Source organism: Haematobia irritans, chromosome 2 (genome assembly GCF_050003625.1).
Source record: "Haematobia irritans isolate KBUSLIRL chromosome 2, ASM5000362v1, whole genome shotgun sequence".
Lineage (NCBI taxonomy): Eukaryota > Metazoa > Arthropoda > Insecta > Diptera > Muscidae > Haematobia > Haematobia irritans.
In genome coordinates, this window is record NC_134398.1 from 114,732,569 (window position 1) to 114,758,717 (window position 26,149).

Consider the following 26,149-nt stretch of genomic DNA (forward strand, 5'->3'; position numbering starts at 1 on the left):
ACTTGCAAATACGAAATTTTCTTATACAACGGCATAAGAAGTAAATTGCTTTTATGTACTTATTTGGCGACCGGACATATCCATCAACGGACATATCGCCCAAAATGATTTTTGGGCGTTGTGACCTCCTTTGGGGCGGTCACAAAACCCAATTCTAGTTTGGGCTTTATGTCCTCCCTCTTCGCGGTCATAAGCCCCTTAAAAAAATGTGGGTGTTATGACCGTTTGAATATAATTGGATATGAAGAATATTTTAAAATAACAAAATATATTTTTTTAAATATTTCAAAAGCTTCATATGATTACTTCCTCTATCCATTAATTTTTTTAAAATATTTAATAGATAGATATGCCTCTTATTGACAAATATCGAATCCTGCTTTTGTTTCATATGCTGGAAGAAGAGGTAAAACTAGCATATATTGGATTCATCGTTTGTTTTAATTGTTTTAGGCTGGATCAGAATTTTTGACAATTTTTCTTCTCAGCGTACGACAGAAATGGAAAAGCGGCTAAAGTGGCACTACGAAGACCTATTTCGCTCGTTAAATAGGTGGATTTAAACATTTGAATTTATATATTGAAACATGAAAATTCGGAAAATTATTTTTTTTTTGAACAAAGCAGACAAATGCCGAATTGAAAATTATGTATTTTAAACTGAAAATTGGAACAAGATGAGATGATCGACGTGCTGCTGATGGGTAGATGAAAAAAATCGCGCGCGCGTTTTTTCAGCAGCACGTCGATCATCTCATCTCATTCCAATTTTAATGTTTAGAACAAGATAATAAAATGAAAGTTGCTAGGATTTGAGGACGAACTGAACGTGATGCATTTAAAAAAGGATTTAAAATAATTAAAATAATGTTTTGTTGTTTGTATCTTGTCACTTTATCAATCTGCAAGGTATTTACTTATACCAATTAAAGATAATATCGCCTGACATAAAAAAAGATACATATATTTAAATCTTCACGCAGAGAAGAAACATGATTGTCACAATCATATTCGAAGAGCAAAATAATATGATAGGAGCTATTTTTGCGGCAACCATGTAACATTTTCACCTGCAACCATGCTGGCTCAGTGAACATGGTTCTAAGAAAAATAAAATTGACCTTCTTCCGAATAAATAGACACAAAACACAGTAATTCCGTATTCTCTGTCCATTCCAAGAAACAATCAACACACGATTGACGCGCAAATTGAAAATCGTGTGTACCTGCTCAATGTTTTTATAAAATTATTTTCTCTCTGCAAAAAAAGTAAAAAAACTGAATGGTCAGGTACATGATTTTCCCGACCATATAATGGTCTCAAATAATATAACATATTTGCGGCATCTGAGAACCATTTAAATGCTTATTGCCAACATATATTTTTCTCCGCTCGAAAATTATTTTTACAAAGACAAAATATATGGGTTTCGCGACAATTACATGTTTTATATAGGCATTAAATGGATGCGGCTACCATGTCCAAACATGTTTTTGCCGCTTTCTCAAATTCTCTTTAGATTTAATTAGTAAATTATCATCAAGAGATTAATATAAGCCCAAAGTACAATTTCAAATATTTACCAGAGTTCGTGGGAAACAAGAAATATCCAAAAAGGTGTAATGTTTTTGTTTTGAAAAAATTAAACAAATATCCTTAACTGTTGGGAGATTCAAAAGTAAAAAAAAAAACAACAATACAATGAACTGCAGAGGTTCCCTTTTTATTGAAGTTATATTTGTGTTTGCTTGTTGGCAATGTTATCTTGGGATATCTCGTTTGTTGTTTTTTTTTTGTTCGTTTCTTTTATAAAAGGCCAAAATGGTAAACAATCCCAAAAATGGTCAACCGACATATTAACTTTATTTTTTTTTTGTTTACAAAGGCAATGACTGCAAAACGAGTTTTATGATTCCGTTTTGTTCATTTTATTGTATGCACTCAAAAGCTTTTTTTGTTTTGGAATTCATATTCAACAAACGATGAAGTGGTTGCCAATGAGAGTTTAGGATATCCAAAACCAAATACTCGATCTCTGGAGCAGGATATTGCAAACAAATCTCGGGGAATTATAGTAGAAATACAACGACAATCGTGTATGTATTTAGCTGTGTAGAATGTGCAATGCAAACCGAACTCATGTGGCTGGAGAATCATAAACTTTATAAAAAGATAACGCAATATTTGCCAAATAAGCATGGCCAACAAACATACAACATATACATAGGTACATTCACAAACACACACACACACATACACATTTTAAATCGTAGTTATTCATTGATGCAAAGGACATAAGTCCAGTGTATAAATCGATGTAAACAACGATATTGCTTAGTTTTAAACTAGAAAAAAATCCGGATACACTTTAATCTGTTCGGTTTACTTTAATCAACCGATATGAAAGCACACTTTGGTGTCTTCCAAATATGGACACCCGTATTTAAGATAAATATTTTATAGCGGGAATAAATAACAGATTTGTTGAGCTGCGTAAAGATTCTATATTATATTGCTAAAAAATCGGACAGGACCCATTGATAAGAAAGTATTACAATGGGCTGAATGTAAGACTGGAGTAACAGGTTTCCACTATAACCTAACATAGAGAAGGTCAATTGATATGAGTTTCGAGATGGTTTGAACAGAAAAAAAGACAGGTGGTAAACGTCCTCTCAAATGTTTGAAGTTAATATACACTGTTAGAAAAATATGTTTTTCATATGCTCCGATATAAACAAAAAGTGTTTCGGACACGATTTTAAACCACAATATATTTAAGTGCGAACATGTAATGTTCCTAAACTAACACTAAATGTTTGGGACCTCTATGTTAATATGTTAGAATATATTATGTTTGGGGCATGAATGTTTCATAAAAATAATATGTGTGAATGTAAACATATATAAATTAACAAATTTCGAGTAAACATATATATGTTGTGATATTTTATTCAGAGAGCGACAAAAAGAGAGTATAGAGAAAGAAATAGAGATGGAAACCGGGAGGGTTGACGAAAGATATCAACAGAACAAAGCGAGAGAATGAAAAAAGAACAATTTCTGTGAAACCGCTTGTATGTTGTTTCGGAAAACTGTTTTATGATAAGGCTAAATATTTGATATGCTTAAGTCTAAATATTATTTAATTTGAATAAAGAGAATAGACATTCGGAACCAAGAGAATAGACATTTGAAAAACAAACTGCATATGTTTTCGCCTTGAGAGCAGCATTTTATGCATGTGTGAACATGTGTTTTGTTTATCATTTTGGCATTATGGGCACAATTTTTCGTTAAAATAAATCAGGGGTCTTCATAAAAATAACGAAAGGGCACTATACTCTTTTTAGAGTTGGGACAGTAAAATAAAATAAGGAGGAAATAGTGAAAAATTACACAGTAAAATGTAAAAAAACAAACTTTAGTTCCTCTTTATTAAAAAGTAGTCCACGAGGAGTTGACGGACACCATCAAATATAAAAGCGGGCATTAAGTTCTAGTTTTACAGCTAAAACAATTTAAAAAGTTTATTTTCTTTAAAATGAATTATTAAAGAAAAATAAAAGGAATTTTAGAGCGATGGTGTTAAATGCTAGTAAAAAACTGTTCACTCCTAAATAAATTTATGTTTATATTATAAAATTATGTATAAATGTTTATACTCGACTCCACATTCTTCTTTTGTTAGTTTTTGAATTCCTTCCAAATTTTAAAGTTTTGTACAAAAACAGGTTTTTATTAAAAAATTTTTATTTTTGCAATAAAAAATAATATTTTATCCAAAAATCAGTCAATTTCGTTTATATCAAGCCCTGTTACTGACTATAAATCTTTAATAACACACATTTCGAAGTTTCATTTAAAAAAATTTAATATAGTATAAATATAAATGTGTAAATTACAAAAAAAAAAAAACAAAAAAAATGTTCTGTCGGAGCAGGGATTGAACCCACGACCCTTTGTATGCAAGACAGACATGCTAACCACTGCTCCACGTGCCAAACAAATGTATGTTTCTGTTAAATAATGTTATGTTTGCATGGGCTCGTGGGCGCTGCAAACTATGCTATATAAATGTAACTTAAAACGATAATTATCTACTGGTGACTATAACAGCTACGTAGCCCAGTGGATAGTGTGTTGGCTTACAAACAGTATGGTCCTCGGTTCGATTCTCCGTGCAGGCGAAAGGTAAAATTTAAAAAATTTATAAAAGTGAATAATTTCTTCAACATTATTTGTATTACAGAAAAAGGTGCCAATAACTAAAAAATTTCGTGGAAGTGAAAATTACGAGTATGTTAGGGAATGAGCACAATCGTGTTTGGGAAAAATTCTTCCAAGCATATAATATTTTTGGCTCAAAATGCTTCCAAACATATAATATGTTTACATAAAACAAACATATTAATGTTTCGGCAGTATGCAATAATATATGTGCTTCCTGCAAAATATGTTTGGAACATATGTTAAAGAAGCGATTTTTTTTGAGGGTGTACGAAGTAGTTATATTGTTCCGAATAAAATTTTATTTTGCTTTTGTCTTTGACTGTAGAGGTGTGCACTTGATTAATATTTTACTCACGCACACTCACGACGGAGAAATCTTATTCACGCCCACTCACGCACGATATCTTTTGGTAGGACTCACGCTCACGAAAAGCAAATTTGTACTCACGCACGAAAATGTTTTAAATGTCGTGATTCACGACAAATATCGTGACTCACGAAAAATGTCGTGACTCACTAATAATTTTATGAGTAATTTACCTATAGAACCTGACTGAAAATATGAGTATGATTAAAATGGAAAGCGTTCACACAAAATAATATTATAATTTTTGAGCTAACAATAAATTGTTGTTACAGAAAATTTTGAAGTTCAACTAAATTTTTGTTGATATAACAAAATGTTTGTTGATATAACAAAATTAGTTGCTAAAGTGACTAAAATCGTAATTGTATTTACAAAATACGTTGTTAGCTCAAATTTAAACATAATTTTAATTGCATTGACAATCAAATTAATTGATATTTTTTTCTGTGTTATAAAACTTTTAACACTTAGGATGTCACTAACATTATATATGAATTGAACTCGTAAGCAAATTTTGGTCGTAAGCGTGTTTTTTCGAAATTCGTTACTCACGCACACTCACGAAGATATTATTTTCGTGACTCACGCACGACATTTGTTTAGTTAATCACGCTCATGCACACGTACGCCGTTACCATCAGCCTGAGTCACGAAAATTTTTGTACACACCTCTATTTGACTGTTTTTTTTATTATTCATCTATGGAGTAATCCGTACAGACTAACAATGCTATAACTACAATATTTACAAATGGTATCTTATTCCTAAGTATTTAATAATAGTGTAATATTTCTTTTATAGTATACGAGGGCGGTGCGGAAACTTCTTAGCCTATCAATGAAAGAAAATAGTTAATTTTTCAAAAATATTTGTATTTTTCAATATAATCTCCTGAAACTTCAAAAGACTTAGTCCAACGCTTTTCTAGCAATTCTATCCCTTGATTAAAATAGTTTTCCTCAAGGTCTTCAAAATAGTGATTTACAACTGTAATTGCATCTTCATTTGAGGTAAAACGCTTGCCAACAAGGATTTTTTTTAGATTTAGGAACAAGTAAAAGTCACTGGGAGCTAAATCAGGAGAATAAGGTGGGTGGTCTAGCAACTCGTACTTTAATTCGTTGATTTTACCCATTGTTAAAACACTCTTGTGCGTTGGTGCGTTGTCTGGATGCAAAATTATTTTTTTGTGTTGTAAGCCAGGACGTTTTTCTCGAATTTGTACATTTAATTGATCCAAAAGGTTGCAATAGTACTCTGAATTTATTGTTTAACCCTTTTGCAATCAATAAAATACCTTTGAAGTCCCAAAACACCGTTGCCATAACCTTACCAGCCGATTGAATTGTTTTTGCCGTCTTTGAGGCACTTCCTCAAGCTTCAGTCCATTGTATGGATTGTTCTTTTGTCTCTGGAGTATAGTGGTGGATCCATGCCTCATCAACAGTTATGAAACGACGCTTAAAATCCATTTTATTTCGCTTAAAACGATCCAAACAAGCTTGAGAAATGTTCATTCTTATGCGTTTTTGATCGACTATTAAAAAATGCGGCACCCCATCTTGCAGAAAGCTTTTTCATCTGTAGTTCTTCATGCAAAATTAAATGGACTCGAACATTTAAGATGCTCATGATCATTTAATACCATATCATGCACTTTGGCTACAATTTCTGTTGTTGTTGATGTTTTTGGACGTCCAGTACGTGGTTCATCTTCAATGCTTGTACGACCACGTTTAAATTCAGCAACCCAATTTTTTACTGTTGCATATGAAGGAGCACTTTCACCTAACACATTCACCATATCATTATGAATTTCTTGTCCCGATAAACCTTTTTTATGTAAATTTTTAATGACAGCACGTATTTCTAATTTTTCCATTGTGAAAAAATTGCGGATGCGTCTTTTTTGTACACCTGTTTCTATATGAAGTTGTCAGATCGAAACAAAATTTAACATGTGTTCATAACAGAGATGGATGTTTCCAAAACACTTAACTTTTTTTGTTTATACCGTGCTTTTTGTGCTAGGCTAAGAAGTTTCAGAACTGCCCTCGTATTTATCTTCTGAAAGATCAAAATATTTATAGTATTTATATAGTTTGTGCGAAAGTACTGAATGCGAAGCAGTTCAAAATTACGGGTAGGTCTTGACGGTATATTGAATGAGATACTGTTAAGAAGGTACTCAGATTTAAGTCTACCATTAATAACATCAACCATAAAACAGATATTCAGCATAGTACGTTTACTTTTCAGTGTAGACAAGTGAAAGTCTTTCCTTGTAAGATGGCATGGTTTGAGGAGTCTTGTTGTTCCGACGTAAACAAATCAGTAGAAATTGCTTTTGCACAGATTCAACAATTTTAAGGAGTTCAGTTTTCCGTAGGCAGTTTTACAAAAACAGTATTCCTTTTCAGTTTTCGTGTCAGTTTTATTTCGTACAGATCTTGAATAGGACATATTTATATTCATACAGATAGTGGAATGATAAGGGTCTTCTGGATTTACTATAGCGTTGATGCGTGAAAGGAATACATCTTCTAGTTCATTCATTAGAATCAAATTCAATAATTTATTCTTATAATTTAGAATGTTGTTAACTTGAAAAACACCGTCCTTCAATAGATTTTCGATAAATTCAGAATGAAATCCGTTACTTATATTTGGTACAGAGTGATTCATATCCTTACAAAAATTCCATGAACTAGAAGGAAGATTAAAATCGCCAGACACAACGGTCAAATCAGAGGATCTTGCAGTAGCCATGACAGATCGGATAGCAGTCAAATGAGCATTATAAACATCGTTACAAGGACCTGGAGGAATATAGGAGCAAGATACAAACAAAAATTTGTAACTACACCTTATTTTCACCCCCAAATATTCAATTTGATGTTCGTTAGGAATATCAAGTTTTGACGAAACATACTTTGTAGAGACAGCAATTAGGACACCACCACCTGATTTCTTCAAGCCATTAGTGCGGTCACATCTGTAAAGTTGGTATCTATCGCATAAAATTTCAGTATTCAAGACATTGCTCTGAAGCCAGGTTTCAGTAAATATAATTAAATCGTAATTAAAGCCAAAACTATCAGTGTATAAATTACATAATTTCGTTCTGTTCTCTTTAACTACAACTGAAAATACGAATTTATGGAAACTGGTGACGAAATATTTGTAGTAAATATGCTATTCCATTTGCTTTTAGGAATTAAAATTTCTTTCTCGATTACAGGTTACGAACATTTTAAGTGAAACACCGGTTATTCGGTTAATAATGGATAAACTATTTCATGTTGAACTACATCTATGCCTATATATGAATACACATCTATGGGATTTGTTTATAATACAGATGCACTAAAAATGCCCGGATGAATTGGTCATTTTTCTTTTATTGTTTTGCTTGTGGAGGGAAAAAATGATATTGCAAAAGAACTAAAAAAAATATTTTAAGCTTTCTAAGCCTTCGAAAGGGGGGGGGGGGAGTCCATTTTCAAACAGTAAATCGATGTTTTATTGGATTTCCAAAGATCCCTTACTATGGCGATTAAAATAGGCTGAATTTGTATCCAGCAATTCTATGTAAAATGTCATAAAAATTCATAGAATTTAATATTTTGTACAAATCGAATGAGCTAACAAAAACCGGCTATGAATCCGGCAGATATGAAACATGTTTAAGGTTATCGTATTCCTTCTCTGGGTTTGGTTAATATGGTCATGATTTAGCGCCAATGAGTTTTTTCTTTACTTTCAGGTATTTGTCTTCTATGAGAAGTTGCAATTTCGTTTATGGTAGTTAAAAAACAATAAAATGCTTCCATAACCATTGCCACCGTAGTGCAATGGTTAGCATGCCCGCCTTGCATACACAAGGTCGTGCAATCAAAAAAAGTTTACTTGGATCCAAAGATTTTGACCTTCCCTTAAGGATTTTGGTATTGATTCCGAGCCAAAGATGCGACTTCTTTAAAATAAAGGAATTTTTTAGCGACCTTTTTGGCTTTAAATCTAGGAGCAATTAAATTAAAATTAGGATACATATCTCATTTATAAAGTTTTCATTCTCTTTTCGCGGTTTATTAATAAAGGTACTCACGTACAAACAAATGCCAGTTTAAAAATCCAAATTATAACTGATAATTCACAGTAAAAAATGTTTTCTTAATTCCAAAAAAAAAAAACTTTAAACCAAAGACGCAAATATCCACAAAATAAGTCTTAGCCTATATTTGAGGCGTTTTTATCTTAAATCCAAAGTTTCAATATTTCAGTTAATTTAAGGACAATTTCTTTAAATCAAAAATATGTTTCTTTACTTTAAGGAAAATTAGCCTTAGTTCAAAGACATGAGACTTTAACGGAGGGACGCAAATTTACAAGCTTTGTGTCCTAAATTTAATGAAAAGAATTTTTAAGCAAAGGTTATAAACTTTATTTTAATTAAAATTTCATTATTTTAAAGAAATTTGTCCTTAATATTTTGTAAATTTCACATCCTAAAATTTAGGTTGCGTAATCTTTAATATCACGTAAATATTTTTTTCAGTGTGGGTTCGATTCCTGCTTGGACCGAACACCAAAAAGTTTTTCAGCGGTGGATTATCCCACCTCAGTAATGCCGGTGACATCTCTGAGGGTTTCAAAGCTTCTTTAAGTGGTTTTACTGCAATGTGAAACGCCGTTCGGACTCGGCTATAAAAAGGAGGTCCATTGTCATTGAGCTTAACATGGAATCGGGCAGCACTCAGTGATAAGAGAGAAGTTCACCAATGTGGTATCACAATGGACTGAATAGTCTAAGTGAGCCTGATACATCGGGCTGCCACCTAACCTAACCTAAACTTCCTTGTTTGAACAATGCATTGTGGAAATCGCAAAAAATGCTGTACAATTTAAAATCCTTGGAACATTCCTTGTGAATGTTCCTCGGAGGCCGTCGCGGAACTACTAGCTGCTGAAAATCCCTTTTACTCGGTCAAATTATGAGAATAATGACCCAATATATCGTCTATTCTTCCAATTCAATAAGTACTTCTTCTTACTGGACCTATCTGTAAATCATACTACACTTAAGTGTAAAATAATTCTATTTTTAAATGCATAATGTTTGGAACTCAAATTTTTTAACACAATACTTTTAAGTGCAAGTATATAATGTTCATAAACTACCATAACATGTTTGGGACGTATATGTTAATATGTTAGAACATATTTTGTTTGGGACATAAAATGTTTGTAAATATAATATGCTTAGATGCAAACATATATTAATTTGGAAATAGTCTATAAACATATATGTGTTTAGAAAGAGAGACTTAGAGAGTATGCTGCAAGTAAAATAATGGAAGTAACCAATTGGCGCCTTAAAAATATATCCACAAAGAAAATTTAATTAAAATTTTTTACTACCAGTGTATGCCCTAAGGTGAAACATAATATATTTGAACAATACAAACAATATTTTGTTTGCACCAATCCTGAAAATATATATATACTTGAAGCAAAATGTGTTTGGGGTATATGTTACAGAAGCGAAGTTTTTTGATGGATTGGTTACCGTCTCAAATAATAGGCTAATGTGGGCTATCTAAAGATCATATTCCTTCTAAATGATCGATCATATTATAAAATCATTTGGAATTATTGCCATGAAACCCAAAACACGTTTCAAAAAACTCACAGTTGGAAGGTAATGAATGAACATAGATCATCTTTAATATCTTTAATGTTATTACGTCAAATGTTTATTTAAAGGTTTAGCAGAAAATAACAAAGAAGTCCAAGAAAATGAAAAGCTCAAGTAATTTTGGAAAATAAACATAGGCTTTACCAAATCAGAATGCTAAAAATATCTCCAAAGCCTGTGGAAAATACCACAACCCTTCACAATGGTCATGATTAGACACGTTTGGACTTGCAAACGATGCGTCAGTTTCATGGAGTTAAAAGCTTTTATTTGTACATATACCAATATTATCTACTTAAAAAGAGAAGGATTTATGCCTTCTGTATTTATAAGAGTATGTCTGCGTATGTGTGCGCGTGTGTGCGCGTGTGTGCACACATAAGGATATCTTTCCTTATTAAAGTATGTAAATCAACCAAAGCAGGCAGCCTCTGTTTAGACATCATCTTAGGCATACCACATATATATATATGAATATGGCTTATATGATGATTAATTTTTCTTTGTTAGTTGTTTTTAGTATGTTATGTTTGAATGTCTTTCCGAAACCCCCTCTTTTCAAACTCAAGCAAATATTTTCGTTGCTAAATCTAGCGTATGTTCATAATTTACATAAATTTGTTTTTAAAGAACCCAGTATGTTTTCTTTTCACAAGAAATAACTCTTCTTTGCCATCTTCTCTTAACCAAATATCATAGTAAGCTTCGAATCGGTTTATTCATCTTGAAGCTCTGGCATAGATAGACACTGGTACATGAAACAATGTTGGATAATTGAATTCAACTATCGTAGGATCCATAATCACTGTGAAATTGTTTTATTTTCCACCATAGAATAGGTGGTTCGCAAAATTGTTCATGCTACTTGTAACACATTGAAATATTAGTCTAAAACAAGATCATATTGATAGTTGTGAAATTCTGTAGCTCAGTCTGTTAAAATCACACAAACCAGATTTCCAGAAGGCCCTCTGATCCGCTGCTAATGCTCTCACATTTAGCAACCACACACGAATTTGTCCGTAAACATTCGAGGGACGCCGAGATTCAATGGCCTAAGAAGCACACAAAGGTGTACGGGTTTATCCCAATTTCGGTGGAACACTAAAAAATATTTCAATATTGCTTTTCTTGGTACCAATTTTGAGGAGTGTCTCGAATATTTGGCTGGCTTCTCTAAGTCAAAAAAGGTTACTTCGATCCAAAGATTTTGACCATCACTTAAAAATATTTGTTGGAAGCAATCAATTGTAAATCGAGGAGGTATAAAACAAAAATTGTGATTCCTTTAATTTTACAATTATTATTCGAGCTTAATGGACAATTTTAGATTAAGGAACTTGTTTATTAATGAGTCATTGAAAAGAAAACGCCAGATACAAATCTATACACGCCTATACTGTACATGTTTCGGTTCGGGCGAATGAACCTTTCCACAGTCTTCAGTATAGATCTGGCTGGGATAGATAACTCAATTTTGGGCCCTTTATGCTAACTCCTTGTGAAGAAAACATTTGGGAATTATCCTCTTACAAATTGAATCATCTTTACTCCCGATGTACATCATCTTTTCATATAACTCCAAGTCCCTTAATCTTATCTTTATTTCGTTTTGTTACTGCAGTAATGCAACAACACGAAATTTATTTTTAGAAAGCTATTTTATTTGAATTCACCAAAGTGGTGAACAATCGAGCAATGCATTTTTGTTTCTACAGTCAAACAACAACATGTGACAACTTACAGAAACTGGTTTCAAGGAGACAACAACAACAATTCTAACGCGTACATTAGTAGTGTTTTTCCTAGTTTTACGACGGGCTCTTCGTTGCTTATTATTTTTCATGTTAGCCTGATACCGAAACAGGCAATTAACGTCCAAATGCATGATATCTTTAGTTTTACAATTATTATTCGAGCTTAATGGATAATTTTAGATTAAGGAACTTTTTTATTAATGAGTGATTCAAATTTAATTTATCGAATTTCCCATTCTCTGTATGGGATAACAAAATGAACAGATAAATGGCAGGTAAAAACTCGAATTTATAACAGACGCTTCAAACCACTTCGTTTTATGTTCGCTCTTCGTTCGGGCTCTTCGTTGCTTATTATTTTTCATGTTAGCCTGATACCGAAACAGGCAATTAACGTCCAAATGCATGATATCTTTAGTTTTACAATTATTATTCGAGCTTAATGGATAATTTTAGATTAAGGAACTTTTTTATTAATGAGTGATTCAAATTTAATTTATCGAATTTCCCATTCTCTGTATGGGATAACAAAATGAACAGATAAATGGCAGGTAAAAACTCGAATTTATAACAGACGCTTCAAACCACTTCGTTTTATGTTCAAAACAAAAACCATCTTCAAAAGAAATCGTAGCCTATACACCCTCAAAAAAAATCGCTTCTTTAACATATGTTCCAAACATATTTTGCAGGAAGCACATATATTATTGCATACTGCCGAAACATTAATATGTTTGTTTTATGTGAACATATTATATGTTTGGAAGCATTTTGAGCCAAAAATATTATATGCTTGGAAGAATTTTTCCCAAACACGATTGTGCTCATTCCCTAACATACTCGTAATTTTCACTTCCACGAATTTTTTAAGTTATTGGAACCTTTCTCTGTAATACAAATAATGTTGAAGAAATTATTCACTTTTATAAATTTTTTAAATTTTACCTTTCGCCTGGACGGAGAATCGAACCGAGGACCATACAGTTTGTAAGACAACACACTATCCACTGGGCTACGTAGCAGTTATAGTCACCAGTAGACAATTATCGTTATAAGTTACATTTATATAGCATAGTTTGCAGCGCCCACGAGCCCATGCAAACATAACATTATTTAACAGAAACATACATTTATTTGCCACGTGGAGCAGTGGTTAGCATGTCTGCCTTGCATGCAAAGGGTCGTGGGTTCAATCCCTGCTCCGACCGAACATGTTTTTTTTTTTTTTTTTTTTTTAATTTACACATTTATATTTATACTATATTAATTCTTTTTTAAATGAAACTTCGAAATGTGTGTTATTAACGATTTATAGTCAGTAACAGGGCTTGATATAAACGAAATTGACTGATTTTTGGATAAAATATTATTTTTTATTGCAAAAATAACAATCTTGTAATAAAAACTGTTTTTGTACAAAACTTTAAAATTTGGAAGGAATTCAAAAACTAACAAAAGAAGAACGTGGAGTCGAGTATAAACATACATACATAATTTTATAATATAAACATAAATTTATTTAGGAGTGAACAGTTTTTTACTAGCATTTAACACCATCGCTCTAAAATTCCTTTTATTTTTCTTTAATAATTCATTTTAAAGAAAATATACTTTTTAAATTGTTTTAGCTGTAAAACTCGAACTTAATGCCCGCTTTTATATTTGATGGTGTCCGTCAACTCCTCGTTGACTACTTTTTAATAAAGAGGAACTAAAGTTTGTTTTTTTACATTTTACTGTATAATTTTTCACTATTTCCTCCTTATTTCATTTTACTGTCCCAACTCTAAAAAGAGTATAGTGCCCTTTCGTTATTTTTATGAAGACCCCTGATTTCTTTTAACGAACCAAGAAAAAAATTGTGCCCATAATGCCAAAATGATAAACAAAACACATGTCCACACATACATAAAATGCTGCTCTCAAGGCGAAAACATAAGCTGTTTGTTTTTCAAATGTCTATTCTCTTGGTTCAGAATGTATATTCTCTTTATTCAAATTAAATAATATTTAGACTTAAACATATCACATTTTTGGCCTTATCATAAAACAGTTTTCCGAAACAACATACAAGCGGTTTCACAGAAATTGTTCTCTTTTGACTCTTTTGCTGTGTTATATTGATATCTTTCGTCAACTCTCCCGGTTTCCATCTCTATTTCTCTCTATACTCTCTCTGTCGCTTTGAATAAAATATCACAACATATGTATGTTTAGTCGAAATTTGTAAATTTATATATGTTTGTATTCACACATATGATTTTTATGAAACATTGATGCCCCAAACATAATATATTCTAACATATTAACATAGATGTCCCAAACATTTAGTGTTAGTTTAGGAACATTACATGTTCGCACTTAAATATATTGTGGTTTAAAATCGTGCCCGAAACACATTTTGTTCATATCGGAACATATGAAAAACATATTTTTCTAACAGTGTACTTGAAGCTTGTTACCTTTCATCCAAAGATTCTATATTTCACTAAATTTTAAGATTATTTCTTTATATAAAATATTATTTTCTTTACATTGTTTCGCTCATTTATAAGCGATATAGATAAGCATTTTAAATTAAAAAAATAATTACAAATAATAAACTTCCCAATTTATAGTTAAATAAAAAAAATTTTTGAACAAAAAACTATGTTGCGTAATCTTTAATATTGGGTCAATTCCTTTTCAGTGTAAGTGGATTCACACATAGAGTGACAAGCCTTGGACCGGGAGGAGGACCTTCATCATTGAATATGGAACCGTGCACAATGAATTATAAGAGAATATTTCAACACAAAAATATAGCGGCAGACATCAACCCCATCTACAGGTGGGTAACGGAGGCCAGAAAGGAAACATTTCAACGCTGTACCAATGCAATGTCAAAATTAATGTTAACCCCATAAGTTGTAAATCTGTAGGCGTAATCGAATTTCATATTTATTACGCTAAATGCCTACAATCGAATATGACCATGGACTGATTAAATTATCCATATATGAACAATATAACCTTTCATATTTTTCATACATTGGGTCCAATAAAAAACAGCAGAACACTGAAAACAAACTATAGTCATAAGATCAAAGATTACGTGTCCTTAAAATACGAATGCAAGTTTTGCACCGATTTTTTTCTTGACCAAAATCGATGAACTTTTCCTTGAAGGCATTTTGTAAAATTTAAGTAAAATTTTTAACTAATTTTAAAGAGTCGCGTGAACTGTAAAAGAGTTAAAAATAATAATTATTATGAGATTTTATAAAATTTTTAAAATTTGAACTAACTGGTTAGAAATGCGCTTAACTAAATTGAAGTTCAAAATTTGCCATAAATTTTTTTTCCAGTGAAGAGTTACGCGATTCGACTGCTATGAACATTAATAAATCCAAAAAAATTTTCTAATACGCTTGAGATTGTCTTAATTGTAACACTATTCTAAAGACAAGAAGCCTTCCAAAAATAGGAGACGTCCTCCAAAAATTTTTAACTTAATTTTAAATATGCTTTCCACTTGAAATAACCATTATTTATACTTCAACCCAGGAACCTACCTCAAACCTATTTCAAGAGAAAAAAATATTATTTTCGAAAAGGGAACGAGTAACATGTTTGTAGCAACCATTTTGTTTTCTGATATCGGCAATCATGTATATGTTTGGTGAGAAAACAAAACGCTTGTAACAAAAATATCCCATGTTCTCCGTCCAAAAATAATAGTTTGCTCTTCTCGCGTGCAAGTCGTGTTTACATGTTGCATCTCATCTGTATTTCATCGCTTTTTTAATCGGAATTAATTCCAAAGATTTTTTGGAACTGTAAGTGTCACCCGTGTTCGCCTAAATTATGTTTTTTTCGTTTGTGTTAAATTAAACTCCTTTCGATTATAATTCAATAACCAATGACTATGACTATTTCACCCTGTGTATTATTCGTGTTTAAAAGTGTGAATATATTTATAATGCTATTACAACAGATTTACTGCTTTATGCATTCCATTGCCAGTATCCTTTTGGCATCCATTTGTTCGGGACGAATACATAATGTGAATATGTTATACAGCAAACCACACTCCTACAAACCTACAGGAGAGCCCTTACTCATAAAGGGTGATTCTTTTGAGGTTAGGATTTTCATGCATTAGTATTTGACAGATCACGTGGGATTTCAGACATGGTGTCAAAGAGAAAGATGCTCAGTATGCTTTGACATTTCATCATGAATAGATTTACTAACGAGCAACGCTTGCAAATCATTGAATTTTATTACCAAAATCAGTGGCAGAAAATCCGCTTTTTTATCGACAAATTTTGTTCAGCGATGAGGCTCATTTCTGGTTGAATGGCTACGTAAATAAGCAAAATTGCCGCATTTGGAGTGAAGAGCAACCAGAAGCCGTTCAAGAACTGCCCATGCATCCCGAAAAATGCACTGTTTGGTGTGGTTTGTACGCTGGTGGAATCATTGGACCGTATTTTTTCAAAGATGCTGTTGGACGCAACGTTACGGTGAATGGCGATCGCTATCGTTCGATGCTAACAAACTTTTTGTTGCCAAAAATGGAAGAACTGAACTTGGTTGACATGTGGTTTCAACAAGATGGCGCTACATGCCACACAGCTCGCGATTCTATGGCCATTTTGAGGGAAAACTTCGGAGAACAATTCATCTCAAGAAATGGACCGGTAAGTTGGCCACCAAGATCATGCGATTTGACGCCTTTAGACTATTTTTTGTGGGGCTACGTCAAGTCTAAAGTCTACAGAAATAAGCCAGCAACTATTCCAGCTTTGGAAGACAACATTTCCGAAGAAATTCGGGCTATTCCGGCCGAAATGCTCGAAAAAGTTGCCCAAAATTGGACTTTCCGAATGGACCACCTAAGACGCAGCCGCGGTCAACATTTAAATGAAATTATCTTCAAAAAGTAAATGTCATGGACCAATCTAACGTTTCAAATAAAGAACCGATGAGATTTTGCAAATTTTATGCGTTTTTTTTTTTTTAAAAAGTTATCAAGCTCTTAACAAATCACCCTTTATAAAGCCATACGCAAACATGGACGCCCTCACAGACCATTATACACTTAACCCCTTAATACCCATAAAGAAACATCAACGAATGGTTCTTAATACTTCCTAGAATTGTTGCATTATCTTGAGTTGGTAAAAGAATGAAATACTAGAAATCTATAGCCTCATTGACATCTCAATATGTGTTTGAGAGAGTGAACAAAAAAAAAAAAACAAATAAAAAAGAATGAAAGCCATGCAGCGTGATGGCAGGGGGCAAAAACAATGTTCGTCTCTTAAAACGAACACTTTTTCTCACATTCCAGTGTTAGTGAAATGCAAAAATGCCTCCTTTTTCTGTTGGTATGGCATACATTTTCCAAAATTTATTGAATTGATTTGCCATTGAAATTGAAAGCACAGCAGCACCAAATTCCTATGTTATGGCCCAATAAGATGGCACGGCATGTTTAAAATGGAAACTAGCACCCGGAATGCCTTTTTGTTCCCAATACCATAGTACCCCTTTTTTCGGTTTGAATCTTGACCATGTTTCCGACATATGCCACTGGCATATAGAAAACATTAGCATTTCGACTTTACGTAGAGCTTAGGGCCACCAAGCATGCAAGAGGATTGAAGATGATTCAACGTAGGAGAGCAACGACTATCCTTAAGAAAGATATGCAAAAATTTTTAAATGGGATTAAGTTGTGTTGTACGACATGCTAAGGATTTTCACATTTCATTTTCTGTTTCTGGTTTTCTTCGTTTTTACTTTTTATATCACATTTTTTATATCATCTTTTTTTCAGTTCAGCAAAATTTATGCTTTGTTTGCAAACGGGAAGGAATCAAGGATATCCAAGAGATTGTATGTGTAATTGTGAGTACTTTATAAATTTATGCGGATTGAACATTTTGCTTCATGATGTTTTTCTTGAGTCCTTTTAGGAAAAAACAAAAATTCTATAAAAATTTTCTTTTAAGATTAATGATTATACACATGGTAAGGTGCTTATGAATGAAATTCGTGGTTGATTGCTAGGCTCGTCCTTGACATGGAAATATGAAAGACCAACTACATCATAAATTTTGGGCTTTGTCTAAAGAAACGGAGGGTTGGAATGACTCTACAAAACAATTTTTGCTTTTTATTTCATCAAAATTTGAAAGCTTCACATTATTTTGGAAAAAAGTGATTTCATGCAAATACTGTTATTTTGTAAAACTTTGTCCTACTAACAAAACCAAAATACTTGTTTTTTTTTTTTGTATCTATCATAAATATTGGAGTTTCTCGTTTTTCCCTTCTATTTGGTATTTAATGGAGTGGTTCCGCAAGATCAAATAGAATAATTTGTCATATACTAGTCAAAACAAATAGGGGCCATTATTGACAATCAATGGTTTTACATCATCGTTGGGGATGTTATGATAATTTTCACAAAGCTGAAATTATGAAAACTTTTTGCCAACCCAATGAGTTGGCAGTTTTAGATACTCCAATTATTTGCTCATAAACCAACAAGCATAGTAAATGCGAAAATGATCTAACTGCAAACTTCGAAATGAATGTTAATGAATCCCTTATGATAATGATCTTAAACAACTTAAAGGAAGAAAGTGGGATATAAATAAATATAAACACATTGGTTGAGGTTCTTGACTTAAAACAAGTAGCATTTAGTTTAAATCCCACCGTTTGTGTAGTTCAAGTACAAATTTATCCAAATCCATCCAAGTTTTGAGAAAATTTTATAAAATATCATTGCATTGTAATTTGAAGTTTTTGTAAGATTTTAAAGACCATTAACCTTATTACACTTCTTGAATATCTGGAACGCTTTCGTTTTCTTACGATTTTTGAGTAACATACATGAATCATTTCTTACTTACCAAAGGTCTATAAACTTGTAATTGAAGTGTCCTTAGGCTCGGTGGTGATTTTTTTAAACTTGCATATAGCGATAACAAAATTAAATTTGGGAACACATATACTGATTAACATGGTTACCATTTACATTAAATTTCCTTTCAATGTCGACGATTAGTCGAAAAAGTCGGGTTTGACTTTCCATATTTATTTCTTGACGAAAATAGATTTTTGACTTTGTATTCCTGAATCACTGATACATATAGTGAACAATGTTACAATAAGAGTAAAACTTGAAATATCGAATTATTTTATACACCTTAACCCTTTGGCTACCCATATCCACTACAGAGGACATTCCAAAATGACACCAAACTCTATCTCCCCCCTAAGTTCCGACCCAATGTTAGTTTAAAGTAGAGGCTATAGTATAATTATGTTATAAATATTTTCCTTATTGATTTTTTCTTCGACAGATATTTTTTCGCACAAAATTGAAGAACCAAACTCATAAAGTTATTTTTTTTTATTAATTGAGGTAGGCCCTCAATATTACAAATTTTTTCTACAAGCTGTTAGTACATGTAAAAAAAGAAGAAAAATTAAAGTTTTTAACATTAGGTGTAATTCGATAGTGAAAGGTTGATTAAGACGCTTAGTTCAAGTTATATGGGGATCAATAAAGTCGATATCCCGGTACTACTTCACAGTAATGTGTTAGATACTGCTAAACAGAACCAAGCGGTTTGAAATAACCTAGGATAAATTTTACTCCCTCTCGTTTTGAATCCTTTAGGAATTCAGTGGATTTACAACTTTATAACAATTAGTATTAATAATCTTTGTATCTGTTCCACTCTCTACTCTCTGTTTGGTTTATATCGTTGCACCAATACTACTTGACTACTTTTTTGTAGTTTATTGATTTCAATGGTTTCAGTTAATGTTCTTCAATTTTTAACATATTCGCACAGATCCAGGCATACATTAGTATGTACATATTAAGTAGCCCATCCTTTTCGATTTAAATAGAGCTTGTTTAGATATTTTAACCTTCAGTTTGATTTATCATTTATATATGCGGAATTATTTTGGTCTCTAAAGAGCACACACACACACACACTTAAATGTACATATGTGTTCCTCTAGTCATTCATACACCGCTTTAATGTATAACAAACTTGTGGGTGTTAGTTGCTTTTGTTGTTTTTGTTTTTTCGTTGGTTTGTAGCATCATAAATTTTGATATAAGATGATTGATTAAAATAAACTTTTTGACATTCCATGACAAATAGAATGTCGTTTGGCATTAACCATAAAACTAATCCGGCGACGAGGACGTCAAACCATGAATGGATGCATGCATGAGAAAGTGAAGAGCAATCCCACCATCATCAGATATCGAAACTAAATTCACCCTAAAGGGCAAATAAGAGCATGAGACTATTCACATAGAATTGAGTGTATGAGTGAGAGAGAGAGAGAGAGCACGTGAGAATTAGTACTCCCATCCATTCAATTGTATCAAACGTTAGCCAAAAAATGATTAATTAAAATCAAATTAAGGAGAATTCTTTGGCTCGAATGAATGGAAGAAATGTCGAACTTCATGCAGGAATGCAAAAAAAGAGATCGAATAGAAAAATTGATTACATGACTGAATTCATCAGCCAACAAAGTAACCGCAAAGTATACGAAAATCAAAGAAACTACAAAACATCCCAGCAACAACTATTTAGGATGGCCTCAGAGGAACTACTTCAAATTTAAGTGGTTTGCATGTGGGTGGGCATGACATATGTATGTGTGTGTCCATGTCTATGTGGTTTCAGAATTTAATGATGGAGTGCGTTTATATGCGTTTGTGGTTTTACGGAGGTCAAAAAGACGTTGAGCCATTTGACTGGTGATGGACGAATGTGTTGTTGTTGCTGTGGCTCTTTGCTGCATGCTGTATGTGATGGATATGAGAACGTGTCTAAGCCACAAGGACAATCAGCAATTGTAATACAACAAGGATAATCAGGATAAACACAATTGTTATCGGTGGTGGCTGTTGCTGTATTTCGGTTGGCTTTGTTGCTGACATAGCCAACATTGTGTGGTGATTGTCTTTTTTGCAAACACTTTTCACCTACATTCCCATACAAGTGCTCTGAGGCGATATACACACACACACACACACACACACGAATCTCACAATATCTTACGGAAAGAGATAAAAATATTCTTGAACAGTCTGTGGCTACAATATGGGAATTACGCTTGAATTTTTCTCAACTGAAGAGAAAAATAGAGATCACAGTTTAGTACATAGAATGTAAGTAGCTCATTTTTATTGGCTTTGGGTTCTTATATTCGGCATCTACAAAAAATTTGTTGTCAAAAATTCTTCAATGTGAGAAATTATTGAATTAGAAGCTTAGATGATTCAATTTTAGCCATGGACTAATAGACTTTTGATTGGGCCAACATCGAAAGTCGACTTTTTTGAAAACTTTTAAAAGTCAAAAGTCTCCTTTCGATTCTCATATCCCTATTTCAAAAAAATTAATTGAATCAATTAAACTTTTAATTTGATCAATTAATTTTTAAAGCGACTGAAGTAAAATAATATTTTTTAATGATTTATAGACCAATTCACTTATGTTTTGAAGCTTGCTTGTGAGTTTCCTGAGTTCTTCTGCCTTGTAAAGCATCCATACTAGGTAGCAAGCTCACGTTATTGGACTCGGTGCAAATTATTTTCGTCCTTATCCAAAAACACTAAAAAGATTTTGTAAAAACAGGTGATGTTATTTTAAAATTAACTTAAAAAGATCTCCCATGGCTTTTACAAGTTAAGATTGTTGGACATGACACTGTAACAGAAAATCTTCTTCCACCACTCGATTGCTGAAATTCCAATACAAGCAATGGGAATACCATTACCATAGTCATAATCACAAAGATGGTCATCATCACAAAGGCAATTGGCAATCAGCCTTGGCCACAGTTCTTTTCATGTCTTTTTTGTTGAATTTCATTCTAACGCAATTCAGATTTGCCTTGACCAGACCGATGTGTGTGTGTGTGTGCATTTGAGAGACTTATAAAGAATTTGGGTCGGTTTTTCTGCTGAATTGGTTAATGGGCCTTATTACATGAGTTGGGTCATGTCCTTATGTTTCTTAGAGCCTAAAGGGATTTATCCAAAAACACTTTAACTCACTGAATTACTTAAATTCCTTTTAGCCAAGATATCACAAAGATAACTTTTTGACTTGAGTCACACAATTCAATGAAAATCCCTGACACACAGTGTTCTTTGGCCTCGGGCAGGTAAATGAGAGAAGATCATTAAATGTCAATTTAATTTATCTTTTGGAATTTTCATAAGCTCCTATACACCATGCTCCATGGGACAAAGAAACTCCCCTATTATCCACTAAGTATTGTCAAATCAAAAGAAACGCCCACATGTTTTCCATTTCATTTCCACAGCCCAAACTATTGTATTAGAATTACCCATAAATAAATAGCAAGTACTTACCTAAATGTTGGTCAACACGCTTTTTGGGCTTTTGCACCGATGCATAGGGATCACTACAGTAGTCTTGTCTGGATGGATTTTGGCTATTACGTAAATTGTGGTACTCATCGCCATGTTGACTGGGCGTTGCCGTTAGCTGGGGATAAGGAGCATAATCATCAACACCACCATAGCCTCCATGTGTCATGGGATCATAGCCATAGGTGGGCTGTTGTTCCACATAATTGTTGTGGGAGACAGGCATCATGTTCTGTTGATTACCCGCGGCCCCGGACATTTTAACCTGCCACAAGGAGTCCTGTGAATTTACACTTCCACCATTGTTCGAGTTGGAGTAATTGTTTTCGATGTAACCCATATTGACCCCTAAAATTGAAAATCGACATTAAAGTTAAGAGGTTCACAAAATACATTATAGGACTATACACACAATTTACATTGATATTACATATTGAATAACGTTGTTGCCTTGCGAATGCGGTCATTGAAATAAAAACGTTTTTATTGAAAACAAATTTCTGTGTGTTTCTTGCTCAGTTCACATTCATTGATGTTGTTCGGAAATTCAATCACTTTGAAACTAAAAAAAAATACCATAGAGTGAAAGAAAACAGAAAAGTGGCCAACGATGAGCAATGCTTTTGTATGTTAGACAAGAAAAAATACGAAAATGAAAATTTCCTTCATTTTGTATTGCTTTATACAAATTGCAATATTTTTTTTTTAAATAAATCAAATTGGAAAATTCTTAAGGACGCATTACACAGAGAAATTCTTCAATTTACATAAAGTTTCCGCGAATATGTGAAACAATCGGAAATATTCTCATCTCAATTATTTGTATCTTAAACATAAGAAATTTTCTTTAAGTAAACGAGTCCTCTTTATAACCCCATTTCTCTTTTTAAATCAATGATATCCAGTTTCCATTGAAATACTAGCATATTTAAAGGCTCGCGCATTTCATTTTAATGGCAGGCGATTTAGTCGTGGAAAACAAAAACATCGTTATCTCTTTCCGAATCGAATTTGCCACTAAAGTATTAATGAAAAATTGTTTTACAATAAATTTATCATGTCCGAATATAGGAAAACTTTCCTAAATTTAAATAAATCCATTTTAGTTTTTTTTTTTTTTTTTTTTAATAATCCTTAAATTAACTAAGATATTCAACCTATTCTTAATTTGGATGAAAAAGATTTGTGATATTTCTATTTCTATTTTTCTGTAGTAAAGGGTGATTCTTTTGAGGTTAGGATTTTCATGCATTAGTATTTGACAGATCACGTGGGATTTCAGACATGGTGTCAAAGAGAAAGATGCTCAGTATGCTTTGACATTTCATCATGAATAGACTTACTAACGAGCAACGCTTGCAAATCATTGAATTTTATTACCAAAATCAGTGTTCGGTTCGAAATGTGTTTCGCGCTTTACGTCCGATTTATGGTCTACATAATCGACCAAGTAAATAAGCAAAATTGCCGCATTTGGAGTGAAGAGCAACCAGAAGCCGTTCAAGAACTGCCCATGCATCCCGAAAAATGCACTGTTTGGTGTGGTTTGTACGCTGGTGGAATCATTGGACCGTATTTTTTCAAAGATGCTGTTGGACGCAACGTTACGGTGAATGGCGATCGCTATCGTTCGATGCTAACAAACTTTTTGTTGCCAAAAATGGAAGAACTGAACTTGGTTGACATGTGGTTTCAACAAGATGGCGCTACATGCCACACAGCTCGCGATTCTATGGCCATTTTGAGGGAAAACTTCGGAGAACAATTCATCTCAAGAAATGGACCGGTAAGTTGGCCACCAAGATCATGCGATTTGACGCCTTTAGACTATTTTTTGTGGGGCTACGTCAAGTCTAAAGTCTACAGAAATAAGCCAGCAACTATTCCAGCTTTGGAAGACAACATTTCCGAAGAAATTCGGGCTATTCCGGCCGAAATGCTCGAAAAAGTTGCCCAAAATTGGACTTTCCGAATGGACCACCTAAGACGCAGCCGCGGTCAACATTTAAATGAAATTATCTTCAAAAAGTAAATGTCATGGACCAATCTAACGTTTCAAATAAAGAACCGATGAGATTTTGCAAATTTTATGCGTTTTTTTTTAAAAAAAAGTTATCAAGCTCTTAACAAATCACCCTTTAGTAGTACTTCATGAGTGAAAGTTGTTTTCTTTTATCCAAAATAAACTGCCTCTATCTTTTCAGGTTATTTATAGTATCCTGGTGTCATTTATGGTCGATATTAACACCAACAGCAAATTTGGTTAAAAAAAGGGTGAGATAGTTTTCACTTCGTTATGAGAACGTTCCTTAGCAAACTTATTCTCTGCAATTTGCAAAAAATGTGAATGAAATCCAAAACAAAAACTGTTACAACTACTACGAAGATTTGAACAAAAACAAAAGACCGTAACACCATAAGCACACCCACCCAATTTTCACAAACGAGAAATTCCAGAGTATAAATTAAAATAATTTTTATTTGTGGATTATTAATCTGAATGTTTTTACATTGAAAGCTATGTTTCGCGCATTATCACCAAGTATAATAATTCCTGTCTTTGGTATACTTTCGAAATAATTTACGTTGTGGATGTTATCGTAAAAAAATTGGAAAATATTCTTTGACATATAATTTTCTATGAAAATGTAGGCACATAAAAAAATATTTATATGGAGTACAATCACCATGTACCATGTGATTAGCATAATAAGAGGTGAGAATCATTGTAGGATAACAATATAAAAAAAATTTAAAGGAGATGAATTAGAAGCCACTCTTTTTATGACACACCTTAATTTCTTGATTTATATTTCGTAAACTCCCCCCGTTGGTCGTTTTAAGTGTGTTCAGCTCCACACACTTAAAACGACCAAGACAGAAGAAGATTTTTTTAAATTAAATTAAAATGCAAAAAGCATTCCATTTGGACGTGTGCGATTTTCTTTTACTCCGGAAAGAAATCGCTGGTAGCAGGAAGCGGAGATAAAAATGAAACCAAGAATAAGGCTACGTGAACAAATATTTATATCCTAATATCGCACAGAAAAAAAGTAAACTGTTTTATGGGAAAAATTATGAACTGTATTTCATAATTCGTTGTAAAAATAACGATAACTTATTGAAAAAAATTAACTAATAGTAAAGAAAAAATCTTTGGCGCCAAATCATTTACATATTATTTTTGAGAAGTGTACGAAAATGTTCTTCTGCTGTAGTTGACATTGAATTTATTTGTATGGTCATTGAAATTTAGTTCGTATAATTTTTGAGGCATTCTTGGAATAAAGAATATTGAGCTGAGGAATATATCTTAATTTTTTTTAATAAACTAAAACGAAATAATTTGTTTGCTATAAACGTTAGGTTATTTTAGCATCAGTTTAGCAGCGGAGATTTGTTTCAGTGCTTAACATATATACCTTAATACATTGAATCTCTTGCTAAAAATCATAATGCTACGTTTTTTTTTTCTTAAGAAATTATTTTTTATTAAAAGGTATAACGCTCTATGTGATGTGCGATGTGCACAGAAAAAAATTTCCGTAGTTAACCTAAATGTAACTTATTTTTATCGGAAAAAAATTATTAAATTTTATTATTTTTATCGAAATTTTCCACAGCTTAATGAAATCTTACTTTTTTTAAGTATGTC

General features: G+C 32.6%; 1 protein-coding gene across 2 annotated transcripts in view; it reads right to left on the reverse strand.

Annotated features, from left to right (window-relative positions):
* The window catches only part of ed (hemicentin protein echinoid), a 432,072-nt gene that overhangs the window by 14,426 nt on the left and 391,497 nt on the right, over positions 1 to 26,149 (reverse strand). For both annotated transcript variants that reach the window (XM_075295915.1, XM_075295916.1), the window contains exon 8: positions 22,477 to 22,842. In XM_075295915.1, coding sequence (XP_075152030.1) covers positions 22,477 to 22,842 — 366 coding nt within the window. The remainder of the gene's footprint in view (positions 1 to 22,476; positions 22,843 to 26,149) is intronic.